The 27,438-nt window shown below is 40.5% G+C and overlaps 1 protein-coding gene and 1 long non-coding RNA gene across 24 annotated transcripts in view; one reads left to right on the forward strand and one right to left on the reverse strand.

The window, feature by feature from the left end:
- Positions 1-4,650: 4,650 nt before the first annotated feature.
- Positions 4,651-5,413, reverse strand: LOC106696685. Its single transcript, XR_001347627.2, has 2 exons — positions 5,278-5,413; positions 4,651-5,181 (listed from the first exon to the last, which is right to left on the reverse strand). It is a non-coding gene; the product is annotated as an uncharacterized LOC106696685 (long non-coding RNA).
- The window catches only part of RBM26 (RNA binding motif protein 26), an 84,358-nt gene continuing 62,300 nt past the window's right edge, over positions 5,381-27,438 (forward strand). For 9 of the 23 annotated variants that reach the window (XM_023751697.1, XM_023751713.1, XM_023751717.1 and 6 more), the window contains exon 1: positions 5,700-5,892. In XM_023751697.1, coding sequence (XP_023607465.1) covers positions 5,822-5,892 — 71 coding nt within the window. In that variant the 5' untranslated portion in view covers positions 5,700-5,821. Of the gene's footprint in view, positions 5,893-27,438 lie in introns of all 23 variants that reach the window. The other 14 variants (XM_023751700.1, XM_023751704.1, XM_023751701.1 and 11 more) reach the window with 6 other exon arrangements.

The following is a 27,438-nucleotide window of genomic DNA, read 5'->3' on the forward strand; positions in this document are numbered from 1 at the left end:
GGGGGGGGGGGGGGGAGAAGATTTGCCCCTGAAAAATAAGTCTTAACTTTTAAGCCTTGGAAAAGCTTGAAGAGGAGGCCCCAGAAAGGAGTTTTACCAGGCTAAAAGGGCTGTTCAAGCCTTAACTTACCATGCCCTTGGCAGTTTGAAGCAAGTGGAGGTCCTTTTCTTGAAGGTATGTCTGAGCAGTGCACCCTTGGGTGACTTGCCATACATTATAGGATGTCAACTTAATCCAAATTAATCTATAAATTTAATGAAGGATTTTTTGACAAGCTCAACAAGCTTTTTCTAATTATTTGGATAACGAAAGTTTCACATTTAGCTAAGTTAAGGATTTGCTCTATTATATACTAGAGGCCTAGTGCACAAATACATGCATGGGTGGGGTCCCTCGGCCTGGCAGGTGATCAGGGCCAATCAGGGCCGTCTCACCCAGTCCTGATAGGGGCTGGCCGCCAGCCCGGGAGGGATCACGGGAGGGCTCCAGGGTGTGTCCGGCCCTTTCACCCAGTCCTGATTGGCCGGACCCCAGCAGCAAGCTAACCTACTGGTTGGAGTGTCTGCCCCCTGGTGGTCAGTGCATATCACAGCGACTGGTCAAGTGGTCAACCCATCCGATACTTAGCATATTATACTTTTACTAGTATTATATAGGATTAAGATAGTCTGTAAGATGATGGTATATAAAAACATGGCACTGGTATAGTCATAGAGACCAATTGAAGAGGTCAGAACTAGAGCCACATATAAATGAAAATATGAAGATATGATAATGGTGACACCCTTCAGATATCAATGGGGGACGGAAGTAGAATTATAGAGAAAAATTAGTTTGTCACTTGGAGAAAAAGTAAGCTAGACTCCCACCTTACAACATAAATATGAATGTATTCCAGAGAAAATAAAGACCTAAATGTGATTCTCTGGAGAGAGTAATAAACTGTAAAACAAAGAGAAGAAAACATAGAGTATCTTTGTGATGCTGAAATGCAAACTGAAATTTTAAACAAGACCCCCAAAGCATCATTGAGAGTAACCCATAAGGTTTGGCTCAGTGGATAGAGCATCAACCTGTGGACTGATGGGTCCTGGGTTTGGGTTCCATTCTGGTCAAGGGCACATGCCTGGGTTGCGGGCTCCATCCCCAGTAGGGAGTGTGCAGTAGGCAGCCGATTTATGATTCTCCCTCATCATTGATGTTTCTATCTCTCCCTCTCCCTTCCTCTCTGAAATCAATAAAAATATATGAGAGAGAGAGAGAGAGAGAGAAACAAGATTGTATCCATCAGCTAGGAGAGATAAATGGAAGAACCTGAGGAATTAAGTACACTCTGAAGAATATTTCTAGATCAGGGCAGCTAAGTAAACCATAAGGATATATATAGGTTTGTTAGGAGATATATCATTATAACTTACCTATCCAAAATATTTTCCCCTGTGTCTACTTTCCTTCATTTAAAATGAAGTACATATCTTTCAATAAATATTTTTTTAGTTCCAGACATTGTACTCAGTGAAGGAAGTATAAAGAGAAATAAGCTTGGGTCCTGGTCTTTAAAGAACTCATAATCTAGGTAGAGAGACAGATGAGAAAACTAAATAAAATGTTTTAATTCCTATTCTACAGGTAGTAGCCAAGAGGCAACTACCTTCATTGCTCAGGTATTTGAGCAATGAAGAAAGTCATTCCAGGCCAAGGAAACAGCACTAACAAAGTCACAGGGTTTTAAAAGAGTATGGTGTGTTGGAAAATGTTAAGTCAGTAACCTAATACGGGACATTCTGAAATGTTTGTTACTGAATAGAGAAAGTAGCCTATAGGGTTTATTTTAATTTTTCCTTAATAGCACTGATTATATTAACTAATTATCACCCTTGAAGACAAAACCAAAGAAGATGAAGCACTGAAATGATGAGGGATACATGTTAATGGTTAAGGAAGAGAAGCATGCTAGGCAGCACTGATGACTAACCTTGGAGTGATAACAAACACTGACTGTATCATGGATAGAGGAAGAGGTTGTAATCAGCTACATTGGTCAGGGAAGATTTCATGGAAGTGGTAGGGCTCCATTTGATCATTCAAAAAATAGAGAACTGAGAACTGACTCTATACATCAGGGCTGTGCTTGGAGCAGGAGATTCAAAACTATTATCTACTAAGGAACAGATAATTATATAATTGCAAAAATAAAGTAATGGATGCTATAATAGAAGCTAGCACAGGCTGATATGAGAAAACCTCAGAGAGACTTTTGCGTTAGAGCAGGGAGGTCAGGGATGGACGTTCAAAGGTACTGCACTGACTTTGATGGATTAGTAAGATTCCGTCAAGTAAAAGGGAGGGAAACACATTTTGCAATGCCTCAGTTTAAAGAGAACACACCTCCTCTAAGGAACATGAAATAGTTCAGGATGGCTGGATCAAAGGCTGGAAGGCACTGAAAGAAGTCTCTAAGGCAAGTAGGAAGGGGTGATTGTGAAAAGCCTTTTACAGGATGTTAAAGAATGTGGATTTTTATCCTGAAGACAACGTGGAAGTTGATGAAGATTTTAAGCAGGGATGTGACATGATTTAGATTCAAGTTTCACAAAGATGTTAAAGGCAACGTTGATGGCCCTGGCTGGTGTGGCTCAGTTGTTTAGCACTGTTCCGTACATGCATAAAAAGGTCACGGGTTCAGCCTCCCTTTTGCAGCCCGACCAGATATGGAACCTGAAACCCTTTAGTGTAAGAGTTGATGCTCCAACGAACTGAACCACCTGATGAGCTCCCTCTCAATTTTTAATTGTAAACTATCTATATATATAAAAGCCTAAGTGGCCGTCCGACTGGTAGCTATGATGTACAATGATCATTAGGGGGCAGACGCCCCAACCAGTAGAGGAGGGAGCCCGATTCCTCGCGGAATCGGCTGTGGGTTAGGTTGCTGCTGAGGCACTGTTGGCCCTGAATCTGCTTCACCCGCACCCCGGACCCAGAGATCAGTTTTGGCCTGATCCCTGCAGGCCAGGCCGAGGGACCGCCAGTTAAAGATATTTAAGAAGGTACAAAACAAAATAAAAATATAAAATAAAAGGTCACCGGTTCAATTCCCAGTCAGGACACATGCTGGGGTTGGTTCGGGTCCCTGGTCAGGGTGCATACAGGAGGCAAATGAACGACGTTTCTCTCTCTCTCTCTCTCTCTCTCTCTCTCTCTCGGCATACAGGAGGCAAATGAATGATGTTTCTCTCCCTCTCTCTCTCTCTCCCTTTATCTCTCTCTAAAATAAATAAAAACATATTTTTTTAAAAAGGCAATGATGATGAAGGTAATTGAATATGAACTGATATGGGTGCAACCTAAGAGGCAGAGAGATTAAAAGGCTGTTGCTGCTGTTTAGAGAAAATAAGAGAAGATTTCAAATGAACACTAGTAGTGGTATTAAGAGAGAAGTATGTGTAAGGTTTGAGCTACCAGAGAAAGAAGTAAGTAAAAATATTCCCTGTGGAAATGATGTGAATAAATATTTGGAAAAGCGGAGGATAAGCATACCTGTTTACCTGGAGTATACAGTATTTGACAGTAGAATGATTAGCTTTGGCCGCATGGAATGAATGGCCAGAGTTATGGAACAGTGAAGTGATGTGGTTGAAAACATTGGTGGAGTCCGCCAATGACAAGGCTATTACACAAATAGGATATTACTTTTTCCCTATTAACATTAAATGTATAAATTATTTTTATTGCAGTAAAATATACATATAAAATGTGTCATTTCAACTATTTTTGAGTGTGCAGTTCAACAGCATTAAGTACATTCACATTGTTGTGAACCGTCAACACAGCCTATCTCCAGATCTTTTTCATTAATCCAAACTAAACTTTTTACCAATTAAAAAACAACTCCCCGCCCTGACCGGTTTGGCTCAGTGGATAGAGTGTCAGCCTGCAGACTGAAGGGTCCCGGGTTCGATTCCAGTCAAGGGCATGTACCTTGGTTGCGGGCACATCCCCAGTGGGGAGAGTGCAGGAGGCAGCTGATCGATGTTTCTCTCTCATCGATGTTTCTAACTCCCTTTCCCTCTCCCTTCCTCTCTGTAAAAAATCAATAAAATATATTTAAAAAACAAACAAACAAAACAAAACAAAAAACAAAAAAAAAAACAACTCCCCGATTCTTCCCCACACCCCCCACCCCTGGCAACTACTCTTCTTGTTGTCTCTAGGAGTTTGGCTACTCTCGGTGGCACCTCACATAAGTGGAGTCCTACACTGTTTGTTCTTCGGTGTTTGGCTTACTTCACTTAGCTAAAAATTGCTTTCCTCAACACCCTGGTTATTCCGTAGCTGGATTTTAATGTGTATGCTATACTATATGCTGTATTTGAAAACAAATATCCAGCTTTTCTTACTTGATAATTTTTTTCCACTTACTGCTTTAGGACACTTCACTCCAGGAAATTACAAACTTAGCATTCTTAACGGCAACTTAGGGTCTGTCGTAAATAACTTTTTCCTGGTCTATTTACTCCAAGTGTCTATATTGTGGATTGTTTTCAATGTTTACGGGCACTTGACCTTTTGTAGAATCCCACCCAGCACATTAAGGGTAGTATGCAATAGCATAAAACAACTCGGGCAGAAATGAAACTTATTTGAACTCAGGAGAAGGGACGTTTATTCGGGATGCTGACATGAAGGCTCTCTCTTCTGAAGCTATGTAATTTCCCTATCTGGGACTGAATCGCTCTCCATGAAAAGAATTAAAGACGCACACACACTTCTCTTATCGTCAGCGAGGGATAAGCCCCGACGTTTCGGATGGCGGGAAACTATTTGCGAACTGTCAGGGTTGTCTCACCTTTCCTTTGAAGCATCCCTAGGTTATCAGTGCTCTGCCAACGAGTCGAGTAATTTTGGACAAGACACTAATCCTCTGGAGGTCTCAGTGGGTGAGATCAGACCAGCCTGTGCTTCCCAAACCACAGCACAGCACACGGAGAACGTGGTCGTGCAGGGCACAGGTACCCCGAGGAGACACCCGCGCAGCACAGGGGGAACCCCGCACACACCGGCGGGGAGGCTCTCGCGGAGCGCTCCCGGCCCCGAGCTAGTTCCAGCGGACGCGCCACGGCCGTTTCAGAAGACGAGCTGGGGCTCCTGCTGTTTCTGAAATCATCGATCTTTCCCTCCTAGTAAAAAAATAAAATAAAATCTTTATTCCTTAAGAGGGCCGAAGTGTAAAAAGGCACAAAAGCCGCAAAAGCTCGAACTACGGCCCTCCCTACCGTTCGCTCTCCGCGAATCCTACGTGTCTTCCCAGCAGGCTCCGGGACATCGCGAGACTTTCTTAATTCTCGCGAGAGTTGCCGGCAGCCATCTTCTTGGGGGTGCTGGGAGCCGGGAAGACCCCCCGAATCGTTCCCATTGAGCTGCTTTTCCTCTTCGCTTTCTTCATTTTGCCTCTTCTGCGTTACCGACAAGCAACTGGTCCCGCGGCCGAGAGAAAGCCCGGGTCTAGGCGCGTGTCGCGCTCCCGGTTCCGAACGATTGGCTGGGGTGGAGGGAAGGGGGAGGGCTCAGGCAAGCCGTTGCTGCCTCAGCCCGGGCCGGGGTCCGGGGAGGGGGAAGCTCCTGGCACCCCGTGGACTCGCGGCCTGCGGCGGTCCCCGCGGAGCTGTTCACCGATCCGGCTCGCGGGAACCTGCCACCGGCGCCTCCCACCGCGGCCCACGCGGGCGGCGCGCGGAGGAGGGGGCGGGGGCAGCGGCGGCTGTAGCGGCCGCGACCTGGGCGGGCGGAGGAGAGTGACGGGCCTGGGGGCCGCTGTGGATGGTTTCTAAAATGATCATTGAAAACTTCGAGGCACTGAAGTCCTGGCTCAGCAAGACTCTCGAGCCCATGTGAGTATCCGGGGCTGTCTCCTTGCAGGGAGGGAGGTGGGCGATTGGCGGGCGCCGATCAATGCAGTTGCCCCAGATGCATGCGGTGGAGGCCGAAGCGGTGGACGGAGGTCTCGGGGCTCCTGTGTTTTCTCCTCCGCTTCTGTCCTCGTCCTCAGGTTCTGCATATCCCGGAGGGCCTTCATCGTATCGCCGAGTTGGTCCTTGAACCGCTGTCTCCTGTTCTTGTCTTCACGTTATAGGTAGACTGATCCCCAACCTACACACATACACACACTTTGTGTTTCCTGAAGGTCCCCAAATCGGCTGCTTTCTCTTTTCTTTTTTTTTTTTTTTTAGCGAATCCGTGCATAATCTCCTGCCTACAGACTATCATGCTTATTTAAACGAACTGAATGGTACTTATTAAAGATTTGGATAGTTCTAGTCTAAGCCACTCAGGTTTTACCTAAATGCTATCCCTGCAAGAAAAGCCACGTCTCCCATGTGCCGGCTGGCTCAGCGGCCCCTCTCTTAGCTGGTTGAAGATGTAACAGGTGCTGAGATGCTCAGTAAAATTCCCTTTTGCCACCTACACGGTCGTTGGCTTGTAGAGGAGGAAGAAATGCAGTCCGTCCATATGGAATTTTTAGCACTTTTAAGTGGGGTGTTGTAGATGGGCTATGTGTTTTGGGGGAGGGGATTCAGAGTGCTGAAACGCTTTGGATTGGAAAAAATGAGTGTTTTAAGGATTTATCTCTGACTACATAAGAATATATATAACGGGCCAAGTGCTTTATAAAATTGGTTGATTTACAATAAACTTAAAGTGCATTGGGGAAAATTCACTCATTCAATAAATTTATTAAACACCTACTTGGTACTATGGGAAGCCTTGGGGATGGAGCTTTCAAATTCCAAAATTGACAAGGCATAGTAAGCAAATACGATAACTTCAGGCAATAATAAGAATAGTGACGGTTGTAATAATAGATGTAAAAGACTGATTAGAAGGCCCCTCAGAGGAGGTGACATTTGAGCAACATCTTGGGGGAAGAAGGAACCATCTGTGTGAAAGTCTGAAAAAGAATGTTTCTTGTGGCAGGAACAGCAAGTGCAATGGCTCTTAGCAGGAGTGATCATAGTGTGTTCTAGGGAGAGAAGGAAGGTAGTTACAGCTCCAAGGAACCTTGTGGTGGGGGAGAGAATGGAAGGACATGAAGTTGTAGAAATAGGGGCCAAGTCATGTAGCATCTTTGAGGACATGTTCAAGAGCTAGGATTTTATTTAAATTATAATGGAATACGTTAGATGATTTAAAGCAAGCAAAGACTGATTTGATTTTGTTTTAACTTAGGCTGTTTTGTAGAGATTAAGGGGGCAAAAATGGAAGCAAGGAGACCATTGTGAAGGGCATTGTAGGCAGAGATGTAGGTAATTTGCATTAGAGTGATAATGGAGACAGAACTAAATATATTTTATAAGTTAGATTTGATAGGACTTGCTGATGGATTTTATGTGGGATATGTGGGAAAGTCAAGTCAAGGATGATGACTAAGAAGTTAGCCTAAGCAACTGGATGGGTGATGGTAGAGAAGGCTGGAAGAAAAAAGGTTGAGGGAAAGAGGGTAAGATGGTTGGTTACATCTAAGTGAGATGTCAGATAGGTAGTTGGGTCTATGATTAGAGCTTAGGCCAGGACTAGAGAAATTTGGAGTCACGTAGATGATATTTAAAGCCATGGAACTGTGAGAGATTTCCTAGAAAAATGGGTAGATATGCAAGAGAAGAGAGCCCTGGTCTGTGGTAGGAAGGAAATGGGATATATGTCACTAAGGGGATATATGACAAGAGGCAAGTTGTGAACTTAATGGGATGCTGCAGAATGGGTGAAAAAGGTGGCAGTAGATATGTGACCCTTTGATTTGGCAAGGTAGATGTCATTGGTGACCTTAGCAAAAATAGTTTTACTGGAGTGGGATGGTACAGATTGAAGCCCTATTTCAGGGATTTGGAAAGACAGTGAGCGTCAGTGTTGTATCATGGTTGAGAGGGAGAACTCGAACTCGGGAGCTAGAATGGCTGGATTTGAGTTCTGCCTCTGGCACTTACCAGCTGTATAATATTGAGCAAGTTGCTTTAACTCAGTGCCTATTTCTTCATCTCTAAATTGGAGAAAATAATGAATATGTGTTAAGCAAATCTTTGAATGCTGCCTGGTTTATAATTAACACTGTTTTAGATGAACAGAAAACTTTAAAAAATGTTATGAGTCAAAATAGTATTCTTCTTTTTAAGCCTCCAGTTTTTGAATTACTTATCAACTTTACTGCCATTTCTCTTTTTTCCCACTAAGCTAAAATTATAATAGTTACTTAGTGTTTATGCTTATAATTTTTCTTTTTAAAAATATATTTTTATTGATTTCAGAGAGAAAGGGAGAGGGAGAGATAGAAATATCAATGATGAGAGAATTGATCGGCTGCCTCCTGCACGCCCCCCTACTGGGAATGTGCCCTTGACCGGAATTGAACCTGGGACCCTTCAGTCCACAGTCCGACGCTCTATCCATTGAGCCAAACCAGCCAAGGCTATAATTTTTCTTTAGTTTTAACAAAGCATATTCCAGGTATCATGTAGCCTACTCAGATGACTAGCCCTGCAGTCATTACTTTTGGGATAAATAAGGCACTACATTAGTAGTAGGAATTGGGATTGGTCCTTCTATAATGTACATTGGTGTGGTAAAATTAATGGGATGCTGCAGAATGGATGAAACCTATCCAAGTTTCTGTTCCTTTAATTGCATTTCAGGTGAATTCTTTTAGATGATGAGTTTTAAAGCTCCAATTATTTAAGACCTGTGGTTTCTAACCTTGGTTTTGTGAAACTTTAGAATGGGCTCATTATCTGGAGGGATTTTTTTGCTTTACTTTAAAGTTGTATAATTGCCAAATAGCACCTGTTTGAGGGAGGAACATCTGAAGAAGAGCTAAGAGTAAGATGTAACTCAAATTTGTATAGAACTTTTTAGGTACTTTGTACTAGTAAGGCATCTCATGGTTTTGGACTTTGCCCCACATTTTGAATGTATTCATCCAGGAAACATTTATTGATTATTTAATCTTCTCTGTGCTAAACAGTGTGTTAGATATTGGGAAAATAGTAGGAAACAAGACATGAAATGACCATCTTCATATTGTTTACCAGTTAGCAGAGAAGACAAGTGTTAAACAAGTAATTACAAGTGTTGTGAAGTCCAGAATGTTGTCAAAATATATGTCTGGGAGGTCAGGAAAGGCTTTCCTGGCATGATAACATTTGATCTCAGTCTGCAAGAATGAAAGGCAGTTTGCTGGGGCAAAAGGATGGGAATGGAGATGTATGAGAGCATCCTAGGTTTTGGAGAGCAGATTGGATGAGGCCCTAAAGCAGTGGTTGTCCACCTTCCTAATGCTGCGACCCTTTAATACAGTTTCTCATGTTGTGGTGACCACCAATTTCATTGTTACAAATTGAACATAAAGCATAGTGATTAATCACAAAAACAATATGTAATTATATATGTGTTTTCCGATGGTCTTAGGCAACCCCTGTGAAAGGGTCATTCGACCCCCCCCCCAAAGGGGTCGAGACCCACAGGTTGAGAACCGTTGCCCTAAAGTGACAGAAAATGTGTCTTGGAGGAAATTAAAAAAAAGATCAAGGAGAAGAATAGCATTGGATAGCACCAGAGAGAGGAGCCAGATCACATGACTTTGTTGAGTCATGTTAAGGATTTTGGATGTCACTAAAGGATAATAGGAAACCAGTGGCGGGTTTTAGGGCAGGAGAGTTTTCAGATTGATATTTAAAATAAAAATAGCCTGGTTGCAGTTTCAGCATGAAATAAAATTCAGTAAATCTGTATTTTATTTGATTATAGTTCTGTAGATATATCAGAAATCTGAGTTAATTTTTCATTATTGAAAGTGTAGGTGTTAAAATTGACATCTTGAAATACTTAAAATTGATGTTTTGTTCTCTCAAACATTTGCTTAATTATACTTGCTAATAAAATAAAATTAGATATTGGTCTTTCCTTTGATAATGTGAAGAAAAATCTGTTTTTTTTATTTTCAAGTTTTCTGTTTTTGTTTTTAAACAGAAAAGGTTTTCTGCTGTTTTAAAACTTTTGTGAGTTTACATATCACTAAATGTGGCACTTTTATAAAATCATGAACTTTTTTAGCTGAAGGGAAACCTCAAGATCTAATCAAACTCAATTTTTCAGAAAATAAAATTGAAAGGCATTTAATGATGTACCCAGATTTTGTGAGTTTAGTAGTAAAGAACAGAATGCCTAAATTTGTGCTCCTGCTGCTAATGCTAAGTACTCCTCTGAAGATAGTGTGTTGTGTGGTGAAAAGAAAATGAGTTTTGAGTCCACATACACCAGTGTTCAAATCTTAGTTCTGCCACTTACTAACTGATTTCCTTATTAGTATAATAGGGAGAATTATACTTGTTTCCTTCTGTAGTTGAAAGGATTGAAGGGGGCACATTTTTTTAGAGCCTACTCCTTTCTTCCTTAAGTACTGGTTGATTAAACACAAATAGGTTACATTTCTATTGTTACTGTTACTATTATCACTATCATTGCTACTGCCACTACCACCTAACATTTGTATTCATTGATATGTTTTCTATTACTACCCAGTTCAATGAGGTAAGCATTGTTACCTCCATTTTGCAAGTGATGGCACTCAGGCCCTGAAGCACAAAGTCAAGATAACTTGCCTAGAGTCACAGAGTTAGCTATAGCTTGTAACTAAACAGTGATTTAAACAAAAGCTTTTAGACTCTGGAGTCATGTTTGTGTGTGTGTGTGTGTGTGTGTGTGTGTGTGTTTGAGTCATGTTTTTAAATTACTACTATACTGTACTTTCCTATTACTGTTTTCTCTTTTTTATTATAACATTTTCATAGTGATAGCTGCTATTGTAAGGGAACAAGTTCTGAGGCGTCATGGTTATCAGTGCTTTACAGTTTTAAGAAATAAACCTTTTAGGAATTTTTGTAATCTTTCCACCTTCACCCATACTTGTTACGGTACCTTTCTCACCACATTAAAATACATTTTTGTTCCTGTTTTACAGGAAGAACTGAAAGGTGATCATTTTACTCCTGAACTTTACCCCTGTTTCCTTCCTTTGATCTTTTCCTTTCTACAGACTCTTTTGGGCATAGAAAATCTAATCTTTCATTCTTTAAGGAAGAAAAACTCAGCAACAATAGCAGCAAAAAACAAAACAAAATGTAAATCATACTTTTCCTCTAGTCACTTGCATTCTCGCTTTCTTTTCTTTTTAGAGGTGAATCTTGAGAAATAGTAGTCTTTAATTTTTCACTCATTTGCCTCCAACCATTTCTTTCTTTTTTTTTTTTTAAATGATAGACACAAACTTCTTTTTTTTATATATATATTTTATTGATTTTTTTACAGAGAGGAAGGGGAGAGATAGAGAGTCAGAAACATCGATGAGAGAGAAACATCGATCAGCTGCCTCCTGCACATCTCCCACTGGGGATGTGCCCGCAACCCAGGTACATGCCCTTGACCGGAATCGAACCTGGGACCCTTCAGTCCGCAGGCCGACGCTCTATCCACTGAGCCAAACCGGTTTCGGCTATTTCTTAATGCTTTACAATATAGCTTCTTTCTGCTTATATTCAACCAGAATTGCTTACTTCAGTGTTACCAATGATTTATGTTTACTAAATATAAAGATTTTATATAAACTTTATGTTCTTTGACCTGTATTTATAACATTAGACAATGTTGATGCTGCCTTTTTTTTTTTTTTTTTCAACTTTTGAGTTATTGATTCCCTAATACTTTGGGTTCTCTTTTTACTCAAATCCATTCTAGTCCCTTTAGTTCTTTTCTTGCCTTTTAATTGTATTTTGTAAGTTCTGTTTTCATGACTTTTTTTCCCTCAACCATTTCTCCTGCTACCTCATTCACATTCATTTCCATGGATGGTTTCTATTATAATTTGTGTCGGTGGTTCTTAAAGTTTTTTTGTGTGTATTGTACATTCTTTGAAAGTTTAAGTAAAGAGTTCCTTCTTAGGATGTTGCATAACTTTCATACACATTTACTTTGAATTTCAGAGCTTTTCAAAGAGAGCCTCTACTTTATGCAATTATTTCTCATATTTATGTTTTACTTAACCACTGACCACTCTTCAAAGCCTTAAGCTCTTATTTCCAATTTTAGCTGCTTATCTACCTAGTTCTCTTATCTGAACTATATTTCTGAAAATAAATGTTATCTGAATTCAATTATTTTCATTTCATTTTTCCAAATTATTCAAGTGTTAACATAAGGAACATCCAAACCTCTAGATAATTTTTAGTTTTAAAAGAGTTTGAGTCAAACCACTGACATTGCCAGGAAGCAAGATCTGAAATGCTATGAGGATAACAGTTTTGCAGTTTCTTTTATACAATAGGAATAAGAGAGAGAATGGAAGGACGATCACATAAAAGTGGGCAAAAGCAAGGTGTGAGGTAGTCAAGATTCTGTGCTCCCTTGAGGGTGGTTTTTCAGGAGCCTGGAAAAGAGGATTAAGGTGTGTTAACCTAGATCAGTGGTTCTCAACCTTCCTAATGCCTTGACCCTTTAATACAGTTCCTCATGTTGTGGTGACCCCCAATTTCATTGTTACAAATTGAACATAATTAAAGCATAGTGATTAATCACAAAACAGTATGTAATTATATATGTGTTTTCCGATGGTCTTAGGCGACCCCTGTGAAAGGGTCGTTCGACCCCCAAAGGTGTCGCGACCCACAGGTTGAGAACCGCTGACCTAGATGCACAAGAATAATGAACAGGGCTTGCTTAAAAACTTTTTACTAATGAAGTTCTATGGTCAGATGTGACTACCCACCATGACCTGCCCAGTTAGGAATTTATGATTAGATAAATCTGTGAATTTACTTTTCATCACTGAACTTGTCCGTTTTATTTTAGAACCCCCCTTTTGTCCACAGTTTCCCAATTTGGTTATCAATCCAAAGGATGCGTTGATGACCAGCCTTTTGGTCAGATTGTGTACTAGGAAGGCTCATTCCTAAGGAAGTCTCAGTACCTATGTCATCTTGTTGAAATGGTGAATTGTTGGGGATGGGGCAATATTCTAAGCATGGGATGTGAGCTGAGGCTGTGTTTTCTCAAAAGAGAAGGGTAGGTAAATGGAAGGCAGTCAGGTCTTATGGCCTTTGTTGTGAAAAACACCCTGCAATATTTTTGTCCTGTGTAATAACATGATCTGAATTTTTGCCATCTGTCTCATTTTTTGTATTTTGCATCTAGTATAACATTTACATAAGCCATAAAAAGACTATTAAAAATTATCTTCTACATCTTTGGTAATCATAAACAGTTGGAGTATATAGAAAAGCCCAAAGGACAACTATAATTATTATTATGATTAATGTTATTAGCAGACAGGTAAAGGCAGTCAAACAAAATGGTTTCAGAGTTCAGTATCAGTCTGTAGGTATACATGCCTGTTGATATCTTGGGATAGCTGTCTACCTCTAATGTCAGTGGCTTGCATCTTAGAGGAGTTTTTGATATTCATTGTAGGCAGAGATGAGTGTTAGAGACAGGGATAGATGTACATTCATGATAAGGTCCCATTCAAAGGTTAGAGAGTCTTTGATGTCCTTTCCAATAAATAAAATCTCCAGGTGGTAGAAAATGACTTTTTGTGTGTATATGTGTGTGTTAATCCTATCGATTGATTTTTAGAAAGAGTGGAAGGAGTGGGGGAGAGACAGAGAGAGAAACATTGATGTGAGAGAGAGACATCAATTGGTTGCTTCCCGCATGTGCCCTTGACCAGGGCCGGGGATCGAACCTGCAACTGAGGTATGTGCCCTTTACCAAAATCAAACCTGCGATCCTTTGGTTCGTGGGCTGACACTCTAACCCAGGGGTCCTCAAACTACGGCCCGCGGGCCACATGCAAATACAAATATTGTATTTGTTCCCGTTTTGTTTTTTTACTTCAAAATAAGATATGTGCAGTGTGCATAGGAATTTGTTCATAGTTTTTTTTAAAACTATAGTCCGGCCCTCCAACAGTCTGAGGGACAGTGAACTGGTCCCCTGTTTAAAAAGTTTGAGGACCCCCTGCTCTAACCACTGAGCGAAACTGGCCAGGGCTCCAATAAGTTTTTGATTTCTTCCTCTCTTCTTCCAGCACTCCCATGATGCAAATGTTGGTACCCTTGAAATTGGTACCCAGAAGTTCCTTACACTACCTTCATTTAAAAAAAAAAAAATTTTATTGATTTTTTTACAGAGATAGAGAGTTAGAAACATCAATGAGAGAGAAACAGATCAGCTGCCTCCTGCACACCCCCTAGTGGGGATGTGCCTGCAACCAAGGTACATGCCCTTGACCGGAATCGAACCTGGGACCCTTCATTCCCCAGGCCGACACTCTTTCCACCGAGCCAAACCGGTTAGGGCTACCTTCATATTTTTAGATTCTTTTTTTATGCTGCTGTTATGATTGGATGTTTTTTGCTTCCTTATATTTCAAATTCTTGATTTGGTTCTTCATGTCCTCTATTCTACTGTTAATCCCCTGTAATTATTTATTTCAGTTAGTATATGTTTCATTTCTGACTGGTCCTTTTTTATGTTGATGTTATCACTATAGGAAGTTCTCATTAAGTTCTTTGAGTATCCTTATGACCATTGCTTTGAACTCCTGTATCTGGTAGTTTTCTTGCGTCTATTTCATTTCGTTCTTTTTCTGGAGATTTCTCCTCTTCTTTGATTTGTGACATGTGTCTTTGTCTCTGCATTTTGGCTACTTCCCTGTATTTGTTTCTATGAGGTAGATTTGCTTTGTCTCTTGGACTTGGTAGAGTTGCCTTGTGTATGTAGTAGGTGTCCTCTAGGGCCCAATGGCTCAGCCTCCCCAGCCACCTGAGCTGGGCATTCCCAGTGTGTCCCTGTGTGAGCTGTGTGTGCTGTCCTATTGTAGTTGAGCCTTGATTTATGCTGGCATCTTTGGGAGGGATTAACCCCCAAGTCAATTGGTTGCTAGGATCAGCTGCAGCTATAACTGAAGAGCAGGAGCCCACCCTATAGAGCTCCTTGGTACCCTTGAAATTGGTACCCAGAGGCTCCTTACACTTACTTCAGTGGCGCTTTGGGGCTCAACGAATCCTCCTCGTGAGTGTGTCACTCATGGAGGTGGTAGTATTGTAATCCAACGTGATTGAAGTTGACCACTTGGTACACTGGCTCTGAGGCCTCCAGGGTGTTGCAAAGTCAGCTTTTACCTGTGCCCTGCCTGGGACTACCCAGCGTGAGCTACAAGCAATCTGCACATGGCTGCTACTTGTGTTGAGCTTGAAGGTACTCAGGAGAGGCCAACCTTTGAACCAAGGCTGGCTGCTGCTATTGCTGGGCCTGGGGCCACTTATTGAGTGGTATGGGGTATGGAGATACTAGCTGTTGCTCGTTTGAGAGATTGTAGTGTTTTTATCTGCTATTGGAATCAGGATAATGCTGGCTTCATAAAATGAACTTGGGAGTGTTCTCTGCTCTTGGGTTTTTTGGAATAGTTTAGAATAGGTGTTCTTTGAATGTTTGGTAAAATTCACCTCTGAAGCCATCCAGGCCAGGACTTCTGTTTTGGGGGAATTTTTTTTTTTTTTTAAATACAGCTTTAATTTTATTAGTTGTAATCTGTCTATTCAGATTTTCTGATTCTTCCTGATTCAGTTCTGGAAGATTGTATGGTTTCTGGGAATTTATTTAATCCATATTGTCTAATTTGTTGACATTAGTTTGTAATATTTTTAATCCTCACCTGAGGATATTTTTCCATTGATTTTTTTTTTTTAGAGAGAGTGGAAGAGAGGGAGAGACAGAGAGAAACGTCGATGTGAGAGAAACACATAGATTGGTTGCCTCCTGCACGTGCCCTGACCAGGGCCCAGGCCGGGAGGAGCCTGCAACCGAGGTAAGTGCCCTTAACCGGAATGGAACCTAGAACCCTTTGGTCTGCAGGCCAATGCTCTATCCACTGAGCCTAACCAAGTAGGGCTATACCAGGGGTGGGCAAACTTTTTGACTCGAGGGCCACAATGGGTTCTTAAACTGGACCGGAGGGCCGGAACAAAAGCATGGATGGAGTGTTTGTGTGAACTAATATAAATTCAAAGTAAACATCATTACATAAAAGGGTACAGTCTTTTTTTTTTTTTTTTAGTTTTATTAATTTCAAACGGGCCGGATCCCGGCCCGCGGGGCCGTAGTTTGCCCACGGCTGGGCTATACTTTGTTTCAATTATTTCTGCTCTCATCTTTATTATTTCCTTTCTTCTATTCACTTTGAGCTTGGTTTTTAGTTCTTTTTCTTGTTTTAAATGTAAAGTTAGATTGTTTGAGTTTTTTCTAGTTTTTTTTTGAGATAGGCCTGTAATGCTATGAAGTTCCCTCTTAGGACTGCTTTTGCTATGTCCCATAGATTTTGGGTTGTTGTGTTCTCATTTTTATTAGTTTCAAGGTATCTTTTTATTTCTTCCTTAATCTCATTGTTAATTCTTTCAGTGTTTACTAACATTTATTTACTTCCATGCCTGTGTGTTTTTCAGTTTTTTTCTCATGATTGATTTTTAGTTTCATACAATTATGGTCAGAGAAGATGTATGCTTGATGTGATTTCATTCTTGTTTCTGTTGAGAAATCAGCTGTTGGAATTATGGTAGTTCCCCTTGTAGGTAACTGTCTCTCTCTTGCTGCTTTTACGATTCTATGTCTTTAACTTGTGCCATTTTAATTATGGTGTGGGCCTCTTTGAGTTCTTCTTCTTTGGGGCTCTCTATGGTTCCTGAACTTGTGTGACTTTTTCCTTCACTAGGTTAGGGAAGTTTTCAGTCATTATTTCTTCAAATGGGTGGTTGATCCCTTGTTCTTGCTCTTCTCCTATGTTGAGGATGTTGTTATGCTTTATGTTGTCCCAAAGGTCCCTTAAACTATCCTCATTTATTTGAATACTTTTTAATTTTTGTTGCTCTGAATAGGTGTTTTCTGCTACCATTTCTTCTAAAGAGCTGATATGATTTTCTTCTTCATCCAACCTACTGTGTAGTTCTTCTAGTCTATTCTTCGTTTCAGATATTGTATTCTTGATTTCTCACTGGTTCTTTTTTATTGTTTCCATGTGTGGTTTTTTTTTTCTTTTTCATTCTGTTGTTCTCACTAAGTTCCTTGAGCATCCTTATAACCATATTTTTGAACTCTATATCTCATAAATTGCTTGCCTTCATTTCATTTCTTTTTTTAGAGATTTCTCCTGTTTTTCACTAGGCATGTTACTTTGTCTTCCCATTTTGGCTGCCTCTTTGTGTTTTATTCTGTGTATTAGGTGGATCTGCTGTGACTCCCAGTTTTGATAGGGTGTCCTTATGTAGTAGGGATGCAGTGGCACAGTCTCTTTGATCACCTGAATTAGGTACTCTTCCCCTTTCATATTTTTGATGTCACAAAATACTGTGATTTTGTTACTAAGTTGTAGTAGCTGTAGCTGTGTTTTTTTGTGTGTGTGTTGTTAATCCTCACCTGAGGATATTTTTCCATTGATTTTTAGAGAGTGGGAGAGGGAGAGACAGAAACTTTGATGTGAGAGAGACAACACGGATTGGTTGCCTCCTGCATGCACCCTGACCAGGGCCAGGGATAGTGCCTGTACCGAGGTATGTACCCTTGACTGGAGTCAAACCTGGGACCCTTCAGTCCACAGGCCAATGTTTTTTATCCACTGAGCCAAACTGGCTAGGGCAGCTGTAACTGTTTTTACTACTCTTTAACGTTTATGCTATAGTTAATAGATTAATATGCTATTTTAAAACAATTACCATATTCTTATTCGGTTAATCAGAGTTATGTGTACTTTTGTCTTTTTATTTCAGCTTGAAGATCTCCTTTTATCATTTTTTTTTTTTTTGTAAGGCAGTTCTAGTGGTGGTGAACTCCTTCAGCTCTTGTTTGTCTAGGAAAGCCTTTATTTCTCCTTCAAATCTAAAGGATAACTTTGTGAGATAGCATATTGGAGGCTGGAAGTTTTACCTTTCAATAATTTCAGTACAGTCATGTGTTGCTTAATAATAGAGATATGTTCTAGAAATGCATCATTAAGAGATTTTGTCATCAAGTGAACATCATAAGAGTACATTTATACAAACCTAGATGGTATAGCCTTCTATACAACTTGACTCATGGTATAGCCTATCACTCTTTGGCTACAGCTTGTTACTGTACTGAATACTTAGGCAATTATAACAATGATATTTGTGTATCTAAACATATCTAAATAAATATTAAAAAGGTACAATAACAATACACTATAAAAGGTAAAAAATGGTAAACTTTATAGGGCCCTTATGAATAGAGCTTGCAGGACTGGAAGTTGCCTTGCATGAGTCAGTGAATGAGTGGTGAAGTGAATGCGAAGGCCTAGGATAATACTATACATTACTGTAGACTTTATAAACATTGTACACTTAAGCTACATTAAACTTCTAAAAAATATATTTTTTTCTATGATAAATCTTACCTTTATCTTTTTCACTATATAAACTTCAATTTTTTTAACTTATTGGCTTCTATCTAATAATACTTAGCATAATACACAAATACATTTTATAGAATTCTTTCTTTATATCTATGTTTTATTATTATTATTATTGTTATTATTACATTTTAAGCTTTCTTGTTAAAAACTAAGACACGGATACACATATTAGCCTAGGCCAGGGGTTGGTAACCCCTGGCACGCGTGCCAACCATGGCACGCCAGTAACTTTTGCTGGCACGCGAAACCCTCTCTTATAATCTTCCATTTACAATTTTTTTCTTAATATCGACTTTTTTATTTTTCAGATAAATTCAGTGTAGGTGCATCTTAGGTAAATAAATAATTTTACATAACAAGGTATCTTAAAGACCATAGACGTGGATTGATGAGAGAGGGGAAGAGCAATTTCTATGCCTCTGCCTTAACTCTCCCTGCTTTCCTAGATCCAACCAGTGTTTTGGTTTCATCCACATACGCTTGTGAATCTTTGTTATCAGTGATGAATTTTGTTAAGTGTCGCAATAGGAGTAGCCTGACGGATGAAAGTAGTAGCTCGTGCATATCTCTGAAGGTCACGAAATATAAACCTGATGTAAAATCTCTGTCATCAGTGATGCAGCAGCAAAAGTCCCACTGATAATATCAAACGGAGTCAAAGTTTTCTGTCGGACTATCAGTGTACATGTATACATTAAAAAATAAATGTATTTTTCATCATCATATACTGTGTTTTTGTCGCTTGAATGAATTTTATTATTTCTTCAAGGTTCTTCACATACGTACATCTTAACACATTGATGGAAAACAACAACGAAAAGCAAGCAAACCATCACAAACATTTCTGAAAACAGTAACACCTCCTCAACAAGATTCAGGCAGGACCTTCAGGAGGTATTCCAGAAGAAGGCATTGCTATAATAGAGATGACAGCTCCATGATTATTTCCCCTGAAGACCTTTTAGTGGGATAATAAGTAGAGGTGGAAGACAGTGGTACTGATGATCCAAACCATGTGTAGGCCTAGGCCAGGGGTGGGCAACCTTTTTGTGAGTGCGTGCCAAAACCAGCAAAATCTCTGACTCAAAATTCTGCGTGCCAACCCTAATTTTTTGAGAACATGTTACGCCTTTACGTTATTTAAATCATCATAATGCACTTTAGGTGTTGTTTTTCAATAATTACAACATTTTTATTTACCAAAACAATTAAAGTTCCTACTACTTTTTTAACGTATGGTACTGCGTAGAACATTTTCTTCTATGTAGAGGGACCAAACAAAATTTACCTAAGTATCTAGATTCGCTCCTTTTTCCATGGGCGTGAAAAACGAGAACACTCGTGAGCGGTACGAAATGTGTTAAGAGATATCAAGTAGGCGTAACATGTTCTCAAAAATTAGGGTTGGCACTCAGAAGAATTTTGAGTCAGAGATTTTGCTGGTTTTGACACGCACTCACAAAAAGGTTGCCCACCCCTGGCCTAGGCCTACACATGGTTTGGATCATCAGTACCACTGTCTTCCACCTCTACTTATTATCCCACTAAAAGGTCTTCAGGGGAAATAATCATGGAGCTGTCATCTCTATTATAGCAATGCCTTCTTCTGGAATACCTCCTGAAGGTCCTGCCTGAATCTTGTTGAGGAGGTGTTACTGTTTTCAGAAATGTTTGTGATGGTTTGCTTGCTTTCTGTTGTTGTTTTCCATCATAGATTTGCTTGTAAGCAAATAATGTGCCATGAACATTCCTTTCTATTAATGATAACCTTTCACTGTTGGGGCTCCATAAGGAGCTTGTAGAGGTCTGGAAAAACTTATGCTAAACCCTTCACTGAATTTTCTTGAGGGTTCATCTTTTTGTTTTTCTGAAGTTTTTCTATTCTCTTGCCTCTTTATGCATTCCTGTTCAATTTCCAATAATTCCTCATTAGTACTTCAGGAACCACTTCTAGGAGCTCCTTAATGCCATCCTCATTCACATCCAAGTTAAAGTTGTTTGCCATCTCAAAAACAGCCTTGTTGAATTTTGCAAACTTTTTTTTTTTAACTACAGGGCCGATGCACGAAATTCGTGCAAGGGGCTTGGCCCTCGCAGCCCCTTGCAGCCCCTTGCAGCCCCTTGCAGCCCCTTGCAGCCCCTTGCAGCCCCAGCTGGCCCTTGTAGCCCCTCGCAGGCCCAGCTTCGTCCGGAAGGTCATCCGGCTGTTTGGTCTAATTAGCATATTAGCTTTTTATTATATAGGAAGGATTATATAGGATAATAGGAAGCTTATTTAGAAAGTTACAGAAGTAGAAATGAGCTGTTGAAGAAATGGGCTCAAGAAACAAGTGACAGGCAAAAGAAGGAGCCCTTGGAATTTAACAGAAAGAAGGGGGGTGGGGGCGTGGAGAAGGAGCTGGCATGCTTCCAAGAGGGAGAGCTGAATTTTGCAACCTTTGTCCTTTGATGTTATAGCTACAATGTCACTAGGCAATAGACATTTTTCAGCTCTGTTACAATCTTAATGGGGCCACCATTGTATATGTAGTTCATCACTGACCAAACATTATTGTGGTGGCTGACTGTGTGTCATTCTACCCTCTCCTGGCCTGTAGATTTTCTGCTGAGAAATCTGCTAATAGCCTAGTTGCAGTGCCTTTGTAGGTTATTATCTTTTTTCCCCCTGACTGCCTTTAAAATTCATTTGTATCATTGGCTTTTGACAGTTTTAATATGATGTGTCTTGCAGAAGTTCTTTTTGTGTTGAGATAATAAGGTGTTCTTTTACCTTCGTGGACTTGTATATCCAATTTCTTCCTCAGGTTTGGAAGTTCTCAATTATTATTTCTTTATTTTCTTTTCATTATTATTTCTTTAAGTATACTCTCTGCTCCCTTCTCCTTCTGGGATACCTATTAGTCTTACGTTGGCTTTTCTAATGGAATGATATTTCTCACAAAGTTTCTTCACTTAAAAAATGTTCTCTCTCTTTCACCTGAATCATTTCTATATTTCTATCCTCCAGCTTACTAATTCTCTTTTCCATATGATATGTCCTATTTCTAATGCATTCTAATGTATTTTTAAATCTCATTCATTTATTGAGTTCTTCAGCTCCAGAATTTCTGTTTGTTTCTCAGAATTTCAGTCTCTTTGTTAAAGTACTTCTTCTGTGCATTACTTTTATTCCTGAGATCATTGTATTGCCTTTTGGAGTTTTCTTTTAGCTAGTTGAATTTCTTCAAACAGCTAATGTCTTTCTTTTTATTTTTTTGTAACAGCTTTCTTTTATCAGTTAGATTGCAGTATTTCATGTCTTTGGGTTTGCTTGCTGGAAAAATATTTTCTTTATGTGAATACTGTATTACCGTGATTTATGGTGTTTGATGGGAAGCGCCTTTGTTGCTGCATTTGAACTAGTGAACACTTTTCTTGTTTAGGCACGACCTGTGTAGTTTGATTCTAACAGTTCAACAGGTTGGTGCTTAGGAGCCTTCCTTTTGTTTTCTAGAGAGTGGCGCTATAAGAAGTTAATATTTTTTTTCTCACTGGAGCTGACTTGCTTCTAAGTTTGGGAGTGGGTACGTTAAAAAAAAAAAAGGGTGGTGGCAAACCCCGGGGGAGGAGTGTATTTAGCACTTGGGGCTTCTAATGTGCCTACAACTCAGTAGGGGGATCATCAAGTGGAGGGGTCCCAGAGATCCGTGAATGGTCTTCTTGCTTCTTGGGGCAGATAATGGGGAGACAGTTTCCTTCGGTTCTCTTTGTCTGCCTACTTCCCTTTCCCTTCCCCTGTCACTGCAGTCTTCCTTCAGGGAGAGCAACTGGTCCCTCCAGCTGTAGTGTTCATGGCCATGCAGACCCCTACTTACAGCTTTTACCCTCCACTTCTCTGCCAGAAAGGTTATTGTGGCTCACAGCTGTACTGGCCAGCACCTTCCCTGCTATCAGTGACGGGTTGGGCCTAAGCTGGCAGTCAGACATCCATCTTGCAGTCTGGGGCTCTCGCAGTCCCAGACCACTTGCTCCTTATCGCTCTCCTGCGGTGGAGGAGGGAGAGGCTCCCACCACTGCCACTGTGCTCGCCAGCTGTGAGCCCGGCTTCTGGCTGAGCAGTGTTCCCCCTCTGGGAGTGCACTGACCACAGGGGGCAGCTTCTGCATTGAGCGTCTGCCCATAGTGGTCAGCACGCGTCATAGCTACTGGTCGTTCTGCCATTTGGTCAATTTGCATGTTAGGGTTTTATTATATAGGATAGGATTATGGTTAGGAAGAGGTTTTTAAATCCAGCTAGCTTTTGTTGGATTATGACGTTAAAAGAGGTTTTATTGTCATGCCGAAGTATTTGCACATTTTGTGGAGTAAGTTATGGACAGTGGGGAAGATTATTAAAACAAGGAAGCAACTTGATCAGATCTCTAAGAATGATACTATGGTATGCAGAGGTTTGATTAGATAGCATTTTGGAGACAAGGAAGATTAGTGGTTTTTGTTTGTTTGTTTTAACCCTCAATTTGTTTCCTAGATCATCTGGGGTTCTGTGTTCCTTATCCATTCTGATCCTTTTCAAAGGCTAGACAGGCAGCAGGCCTCTATGGTCACCATCTTGGCTTCTATTGTGCATGTCTCAGAGTAGAAGCACCTTTCTTTGCACCATCTTGACTTATACTGCACATGTGCTTACCTCCCCTTTCTTGTTCTCTCTTTTCTCCCAGTAATTTGTGGTGAAGGACTGGTGATTCCCTGGGGAGTGTGTGAAGCTGTAGCTTTCTAGTGAAGTAAGCAGGCTTATTAGATTCAGCTCCCTGGTTTATTAGGCTTAACAATATCAGATTCCCTTTGCTCCCTTCCTTTATTAATATCTTACTACCTATGCTAATGTGTTTCTCCCCTAAAGAACTTTGGGCTTTATAATCTTACAAGGGTAAATGAATGAAGGTCTCATCTTCTGTAGCTTCTTGCTGTCAAGTGGCATAGTCCTTCCTATGCTCAGGCCAAGAAATTCTTCCTATCTGCCAAAGGAATAAAGGAGTTAAAGAGAAGGGGGAATCTTCTCACAGGGAAAAGGGATTTTGCAAAGTCCAGGTCAAGTGAGGCTGTCCTAGGGAGGTGGCATGTGCGATGACAAATTCATGGTGATGCTGGACAAACTGGCATTCTTGTATAGGTGACAAATTTGACAAGAAAGTTAAAAAGACATGGTCCAAAAATGAGAATTATAGCAACTAAAGGTCCGGTGAGAGGCAAAAATAAAGTGATAGAGCGAGGACTAACTTTACAGTGTCCTAGATTAGATTGAGGGGGGGCTTCTGTGGGGTAAGGTATGTCACACCTATCTGAAGCCCTCTTGTTTACTGTACTTAATTCAAATTAGGCTGAGGGGAACATTCTAAGATTTCTCTCCTGAATATCCTTGGGCAGAAAAGGGAAAGCAGTTTTAGGTGAAGCCTATAGATCGCTCCATACTTCACCAACTCAACCATTTAGTTCTGACAACAATTCAATCCAGCCAGACTGCTGAATCTCATTTTCGAGGGGGTGATGTGGATGGGCTTCTTTTTTTTTTTATTTTTTTATTATTATTTTTTTATTTTTTTTTATTTTTCGCTATAAGTATTACAAAGGGTATTACATAAGTGTCCTTTCCCCCCCCCCCCCCACCCTTGACACACACACACACACATGAATTTCATGCACTGGGCCTCTAATCAGGTAAATATACACCCTATGAAAATCAAAGGAAAAATCCCCACAAAGGTTAATGAACACAGCAGATCATAAACCAGTTTCTGAGTCCATAAGACTGTCAGTTGGGAAGACTTCCAAATGCAAGGCTTTTGCTGGAATGAAATAAGCAGTTACAGTCTGATAGATCCTCTTTGTCTGCAGTTTCAACGTTTCTGGTGATGCCATCAGGTGTTCAGGTAAATTCTGTGTGGCATATACATACACAGCCTTAGGAAAAAAGTTTAGTTCTCAATAATTCTTAGAGGAAATATGGTTGGGGAAAAAAGATGAACATAGCCTTAGAGGGTTGAAGAAAACTAGAATAGTTCTGGAACCAGTTCAGTTTATAGGTAAACAAAATTTTGAAGACAATTAATTGCACTAGAGTCAAAATATCCACAACTGGGCATTGTGATTTCTATTGAAACATATTTTTTTAAAAAAATTATTTTTATTGATTACAGAGAGGAAGGGAGAGGGAGAGAGAGATAGAAACATCGATGATGAGAGTGAATCATCGATCGGCTGCCTCCTGCATGCTCCGCACTGGGAATCTAGCTCATAACTGGGCATGTGCCCTGACCGAGAATTGAACCCCGACCTCCTGTCATAGGTTGCTGCTCAACCACTGAGCTATGTTGGCCGCTATTAAAACACATTTTTTCTCCTAAAGTTTTCCTCACTTTTATTAAAGAGACTGCATTAAGTCTGTTCTTAATTTGGCTTGATTATTTGCATAAATATAAGAATAGCAATTGGTCACACAGGCTTTTTAAATCTGCTTTACTGAAATTTGATAAGGAATGTTCAGACTGAGCTTTAATCAGCCCCTCAGGGCAAAGTAGCCAATCCACACAGTTTCCATCAAGCTTTGCCTGCCATACCTATAGGTTTGGGTAAATTCCTCAAAAATATCTTGAGGTTCCTTTCTTGCCATCTTCTCAGGAAAGCAACCTTCCTTCCTTACCTGGAAGGACTGCCATGAACCACGTGAATAAGCAAGGTGCCAGGCTATTTCTCTAATGCAGTGTGGTTCTCAACCTTCCTAGTGCCGCAACCCTTTAATACAGTTCCTCATGTTGTGGTGACCCCCAACCATAAAATTATTTTCGTTGCTACTTCATAACTGTAATTTTGCTACTGTTATGAATCATAATGTAAATATCTGATATGCAGGATGTATTTTCATTGTTACAAATTGAACATAATTAAAGCATAGTGATTAATCACAAAACAATATGTAATTATATATGTGTTTTCCGATGGTCTTGGGCAACCCCAAAGGGGTTGCGACCCACAGGTTGAGAACCACTGCTCTAATGGGTTTGTATTAGCTTCTAAAGTAAAATCTTGATCCTTAAGGCTTTCTGGTGACATCCAGAGTCCAGGCATGTCTCTCAGACATGACATTCCAGTCAAAGTCTTGGTTAATAAAACCACAATTAGAAACTGGTCTTATTGGATCCATGCAAACAAGTGTATTGCCTTAACTCATTCATTTAGAATTGCCAAATTCTGGAGGGATTAGGTTGGGAAAAATATAAAGCAAAAGAAAAAGTTCTTGTCCTCTTAACGTATTGAAAAGGACCCAACTTTAACTGTATTAGACATTTAAAAAGTAAGCAATTAGCATTCTTTAGATTGGAAAATACATTTTATAGCTTCTAGAAATATAGGCTCCTTTATTGGCAAACACACTTTTTAAAAAATATATATTTTATTGATTTTTTACAGAGAGGAAGGGAGAGGGATAGAGAGTTAGAAACACGATGAGAGAGAAACATTGACCAGCTGCCTCCTGCACACCCCCTACTGGGGATGTGCCCGCAACCAAGATACATGCCCTTGACCGGAATCGAACCTAGGACCTTTCATTCCCCAAGCCGATGCTCTATCCACTGAGCCAAACCAGTTAGGGTGGCAAACACACTTTTAAGATACATACTTTTCTGAGACAAATATTATAAAGCAAAACTTACTGATCTAGAAAGGAACAGTTGAAATTAAATTGATTTGCTGAAATGTCTAAGGTTTTTCTCTCCTTAAGATTTACCTCCCAGGAATTTGCATTTTAAAAAATGGTGCAGATAAGAGTTCTTTGAGATCAGATATTTGCATCTCAAAGGTACAGACTTCAGTTTTATAATGCCAACTATACTGCCTTTCCTTGAGGGAACCAGATTTAAATTTCTGCTAGTTGGCGAGTATGTATCCTGAAAGTGGTCTTTTGGGGGCACTGTGGATGGAAGTGATACATCCTATTTTCTTTGTGGAGATACAATTTTCTTCCTTGTAAAAGAGGGAGAAATTGGTTATCCAAGTGAGGCATGAGTGACCTCCATGCTTCCTAGCCCCATGTCACATGACCAAGGCCCTTGCCTCACTTCTCACCTGAAGAGGAGGAGATCTTCTCGAAGATTTCAGGTGTAGAGCATTAACAACACTCACAGTGGTGACCAGGCACTGTTGGTTTTATTTAACTCCACAAGGTGTTTTTGATGGCCTCTGGCCTTAACTAGCCTTACTGGAGATCCTCACCCTCAAGGAATCTCTCTATATATAAAAGGCTAATATGCAAAGTGTCCCCTTGGGAGTTCGATCGCTTGCTGTGATGTGCGCTGACCACCAGGGGACCATGTGGTGGTGGTATGCTGGTGGCGAAGGAAGGGGGAGGCGGGGAACCTGATCAACCCTGATTGCTGGCCAGGCTTAGGGACCCTACCGTGCACAAATTTTGCGCACCGGGCCTCTAGTGTTACACTGTCTTGGGCTTACCGCTCTGAGAATAGTGGGGCCAGCTAGGCAGAGATAGCAGTTGTCCTTCTTTAAGGAAGATCATAAATTGCTGGGCCCCCCGGGGTATGAGAAGGCCAAAAGTTTTGGGAGAGATTAACAAACATTCAGTCAATCTTCAGATTATTTTAATATAAAATTTCCCATTTTTATATTTGCATCTGAGGCTTTTTACTTGTATACCTGTGGGAGCATTAATAAGGACTGGAATTTGGGAGTTTCAGCTTTGGAGTCATGATTTCCCATGTTTACCCGGGGCTGTGGACATGAGCACTGCATCCTGTGCCCACAATCGAATAGGAAGCTCTGGCTGGCAGCTTCTGCATCCAGGCTGTGATTGCTGGCTGGCTGGGCCTCCCTGTATGGGTGATCGCTGACGGTTCTGCACACTCACACAGCGTTACTGGCTGTT

Source organism: Myotis lucifugus, unplaced genomic scaffold (genome assembly GCF_000147115.1).
Source record: "Myotis lucifugus unplaced genomic scaffold, Myoluc2.0 scaffold_24, whole genome shotgun sequence".
In the NCBI taxonomy this organism is placed as follows: Eukaryota; Metazoa; Chordata; class Mammalia; order Chiroptera; family Vespertilionidae; genus Myotis; species Myotis lucifugus.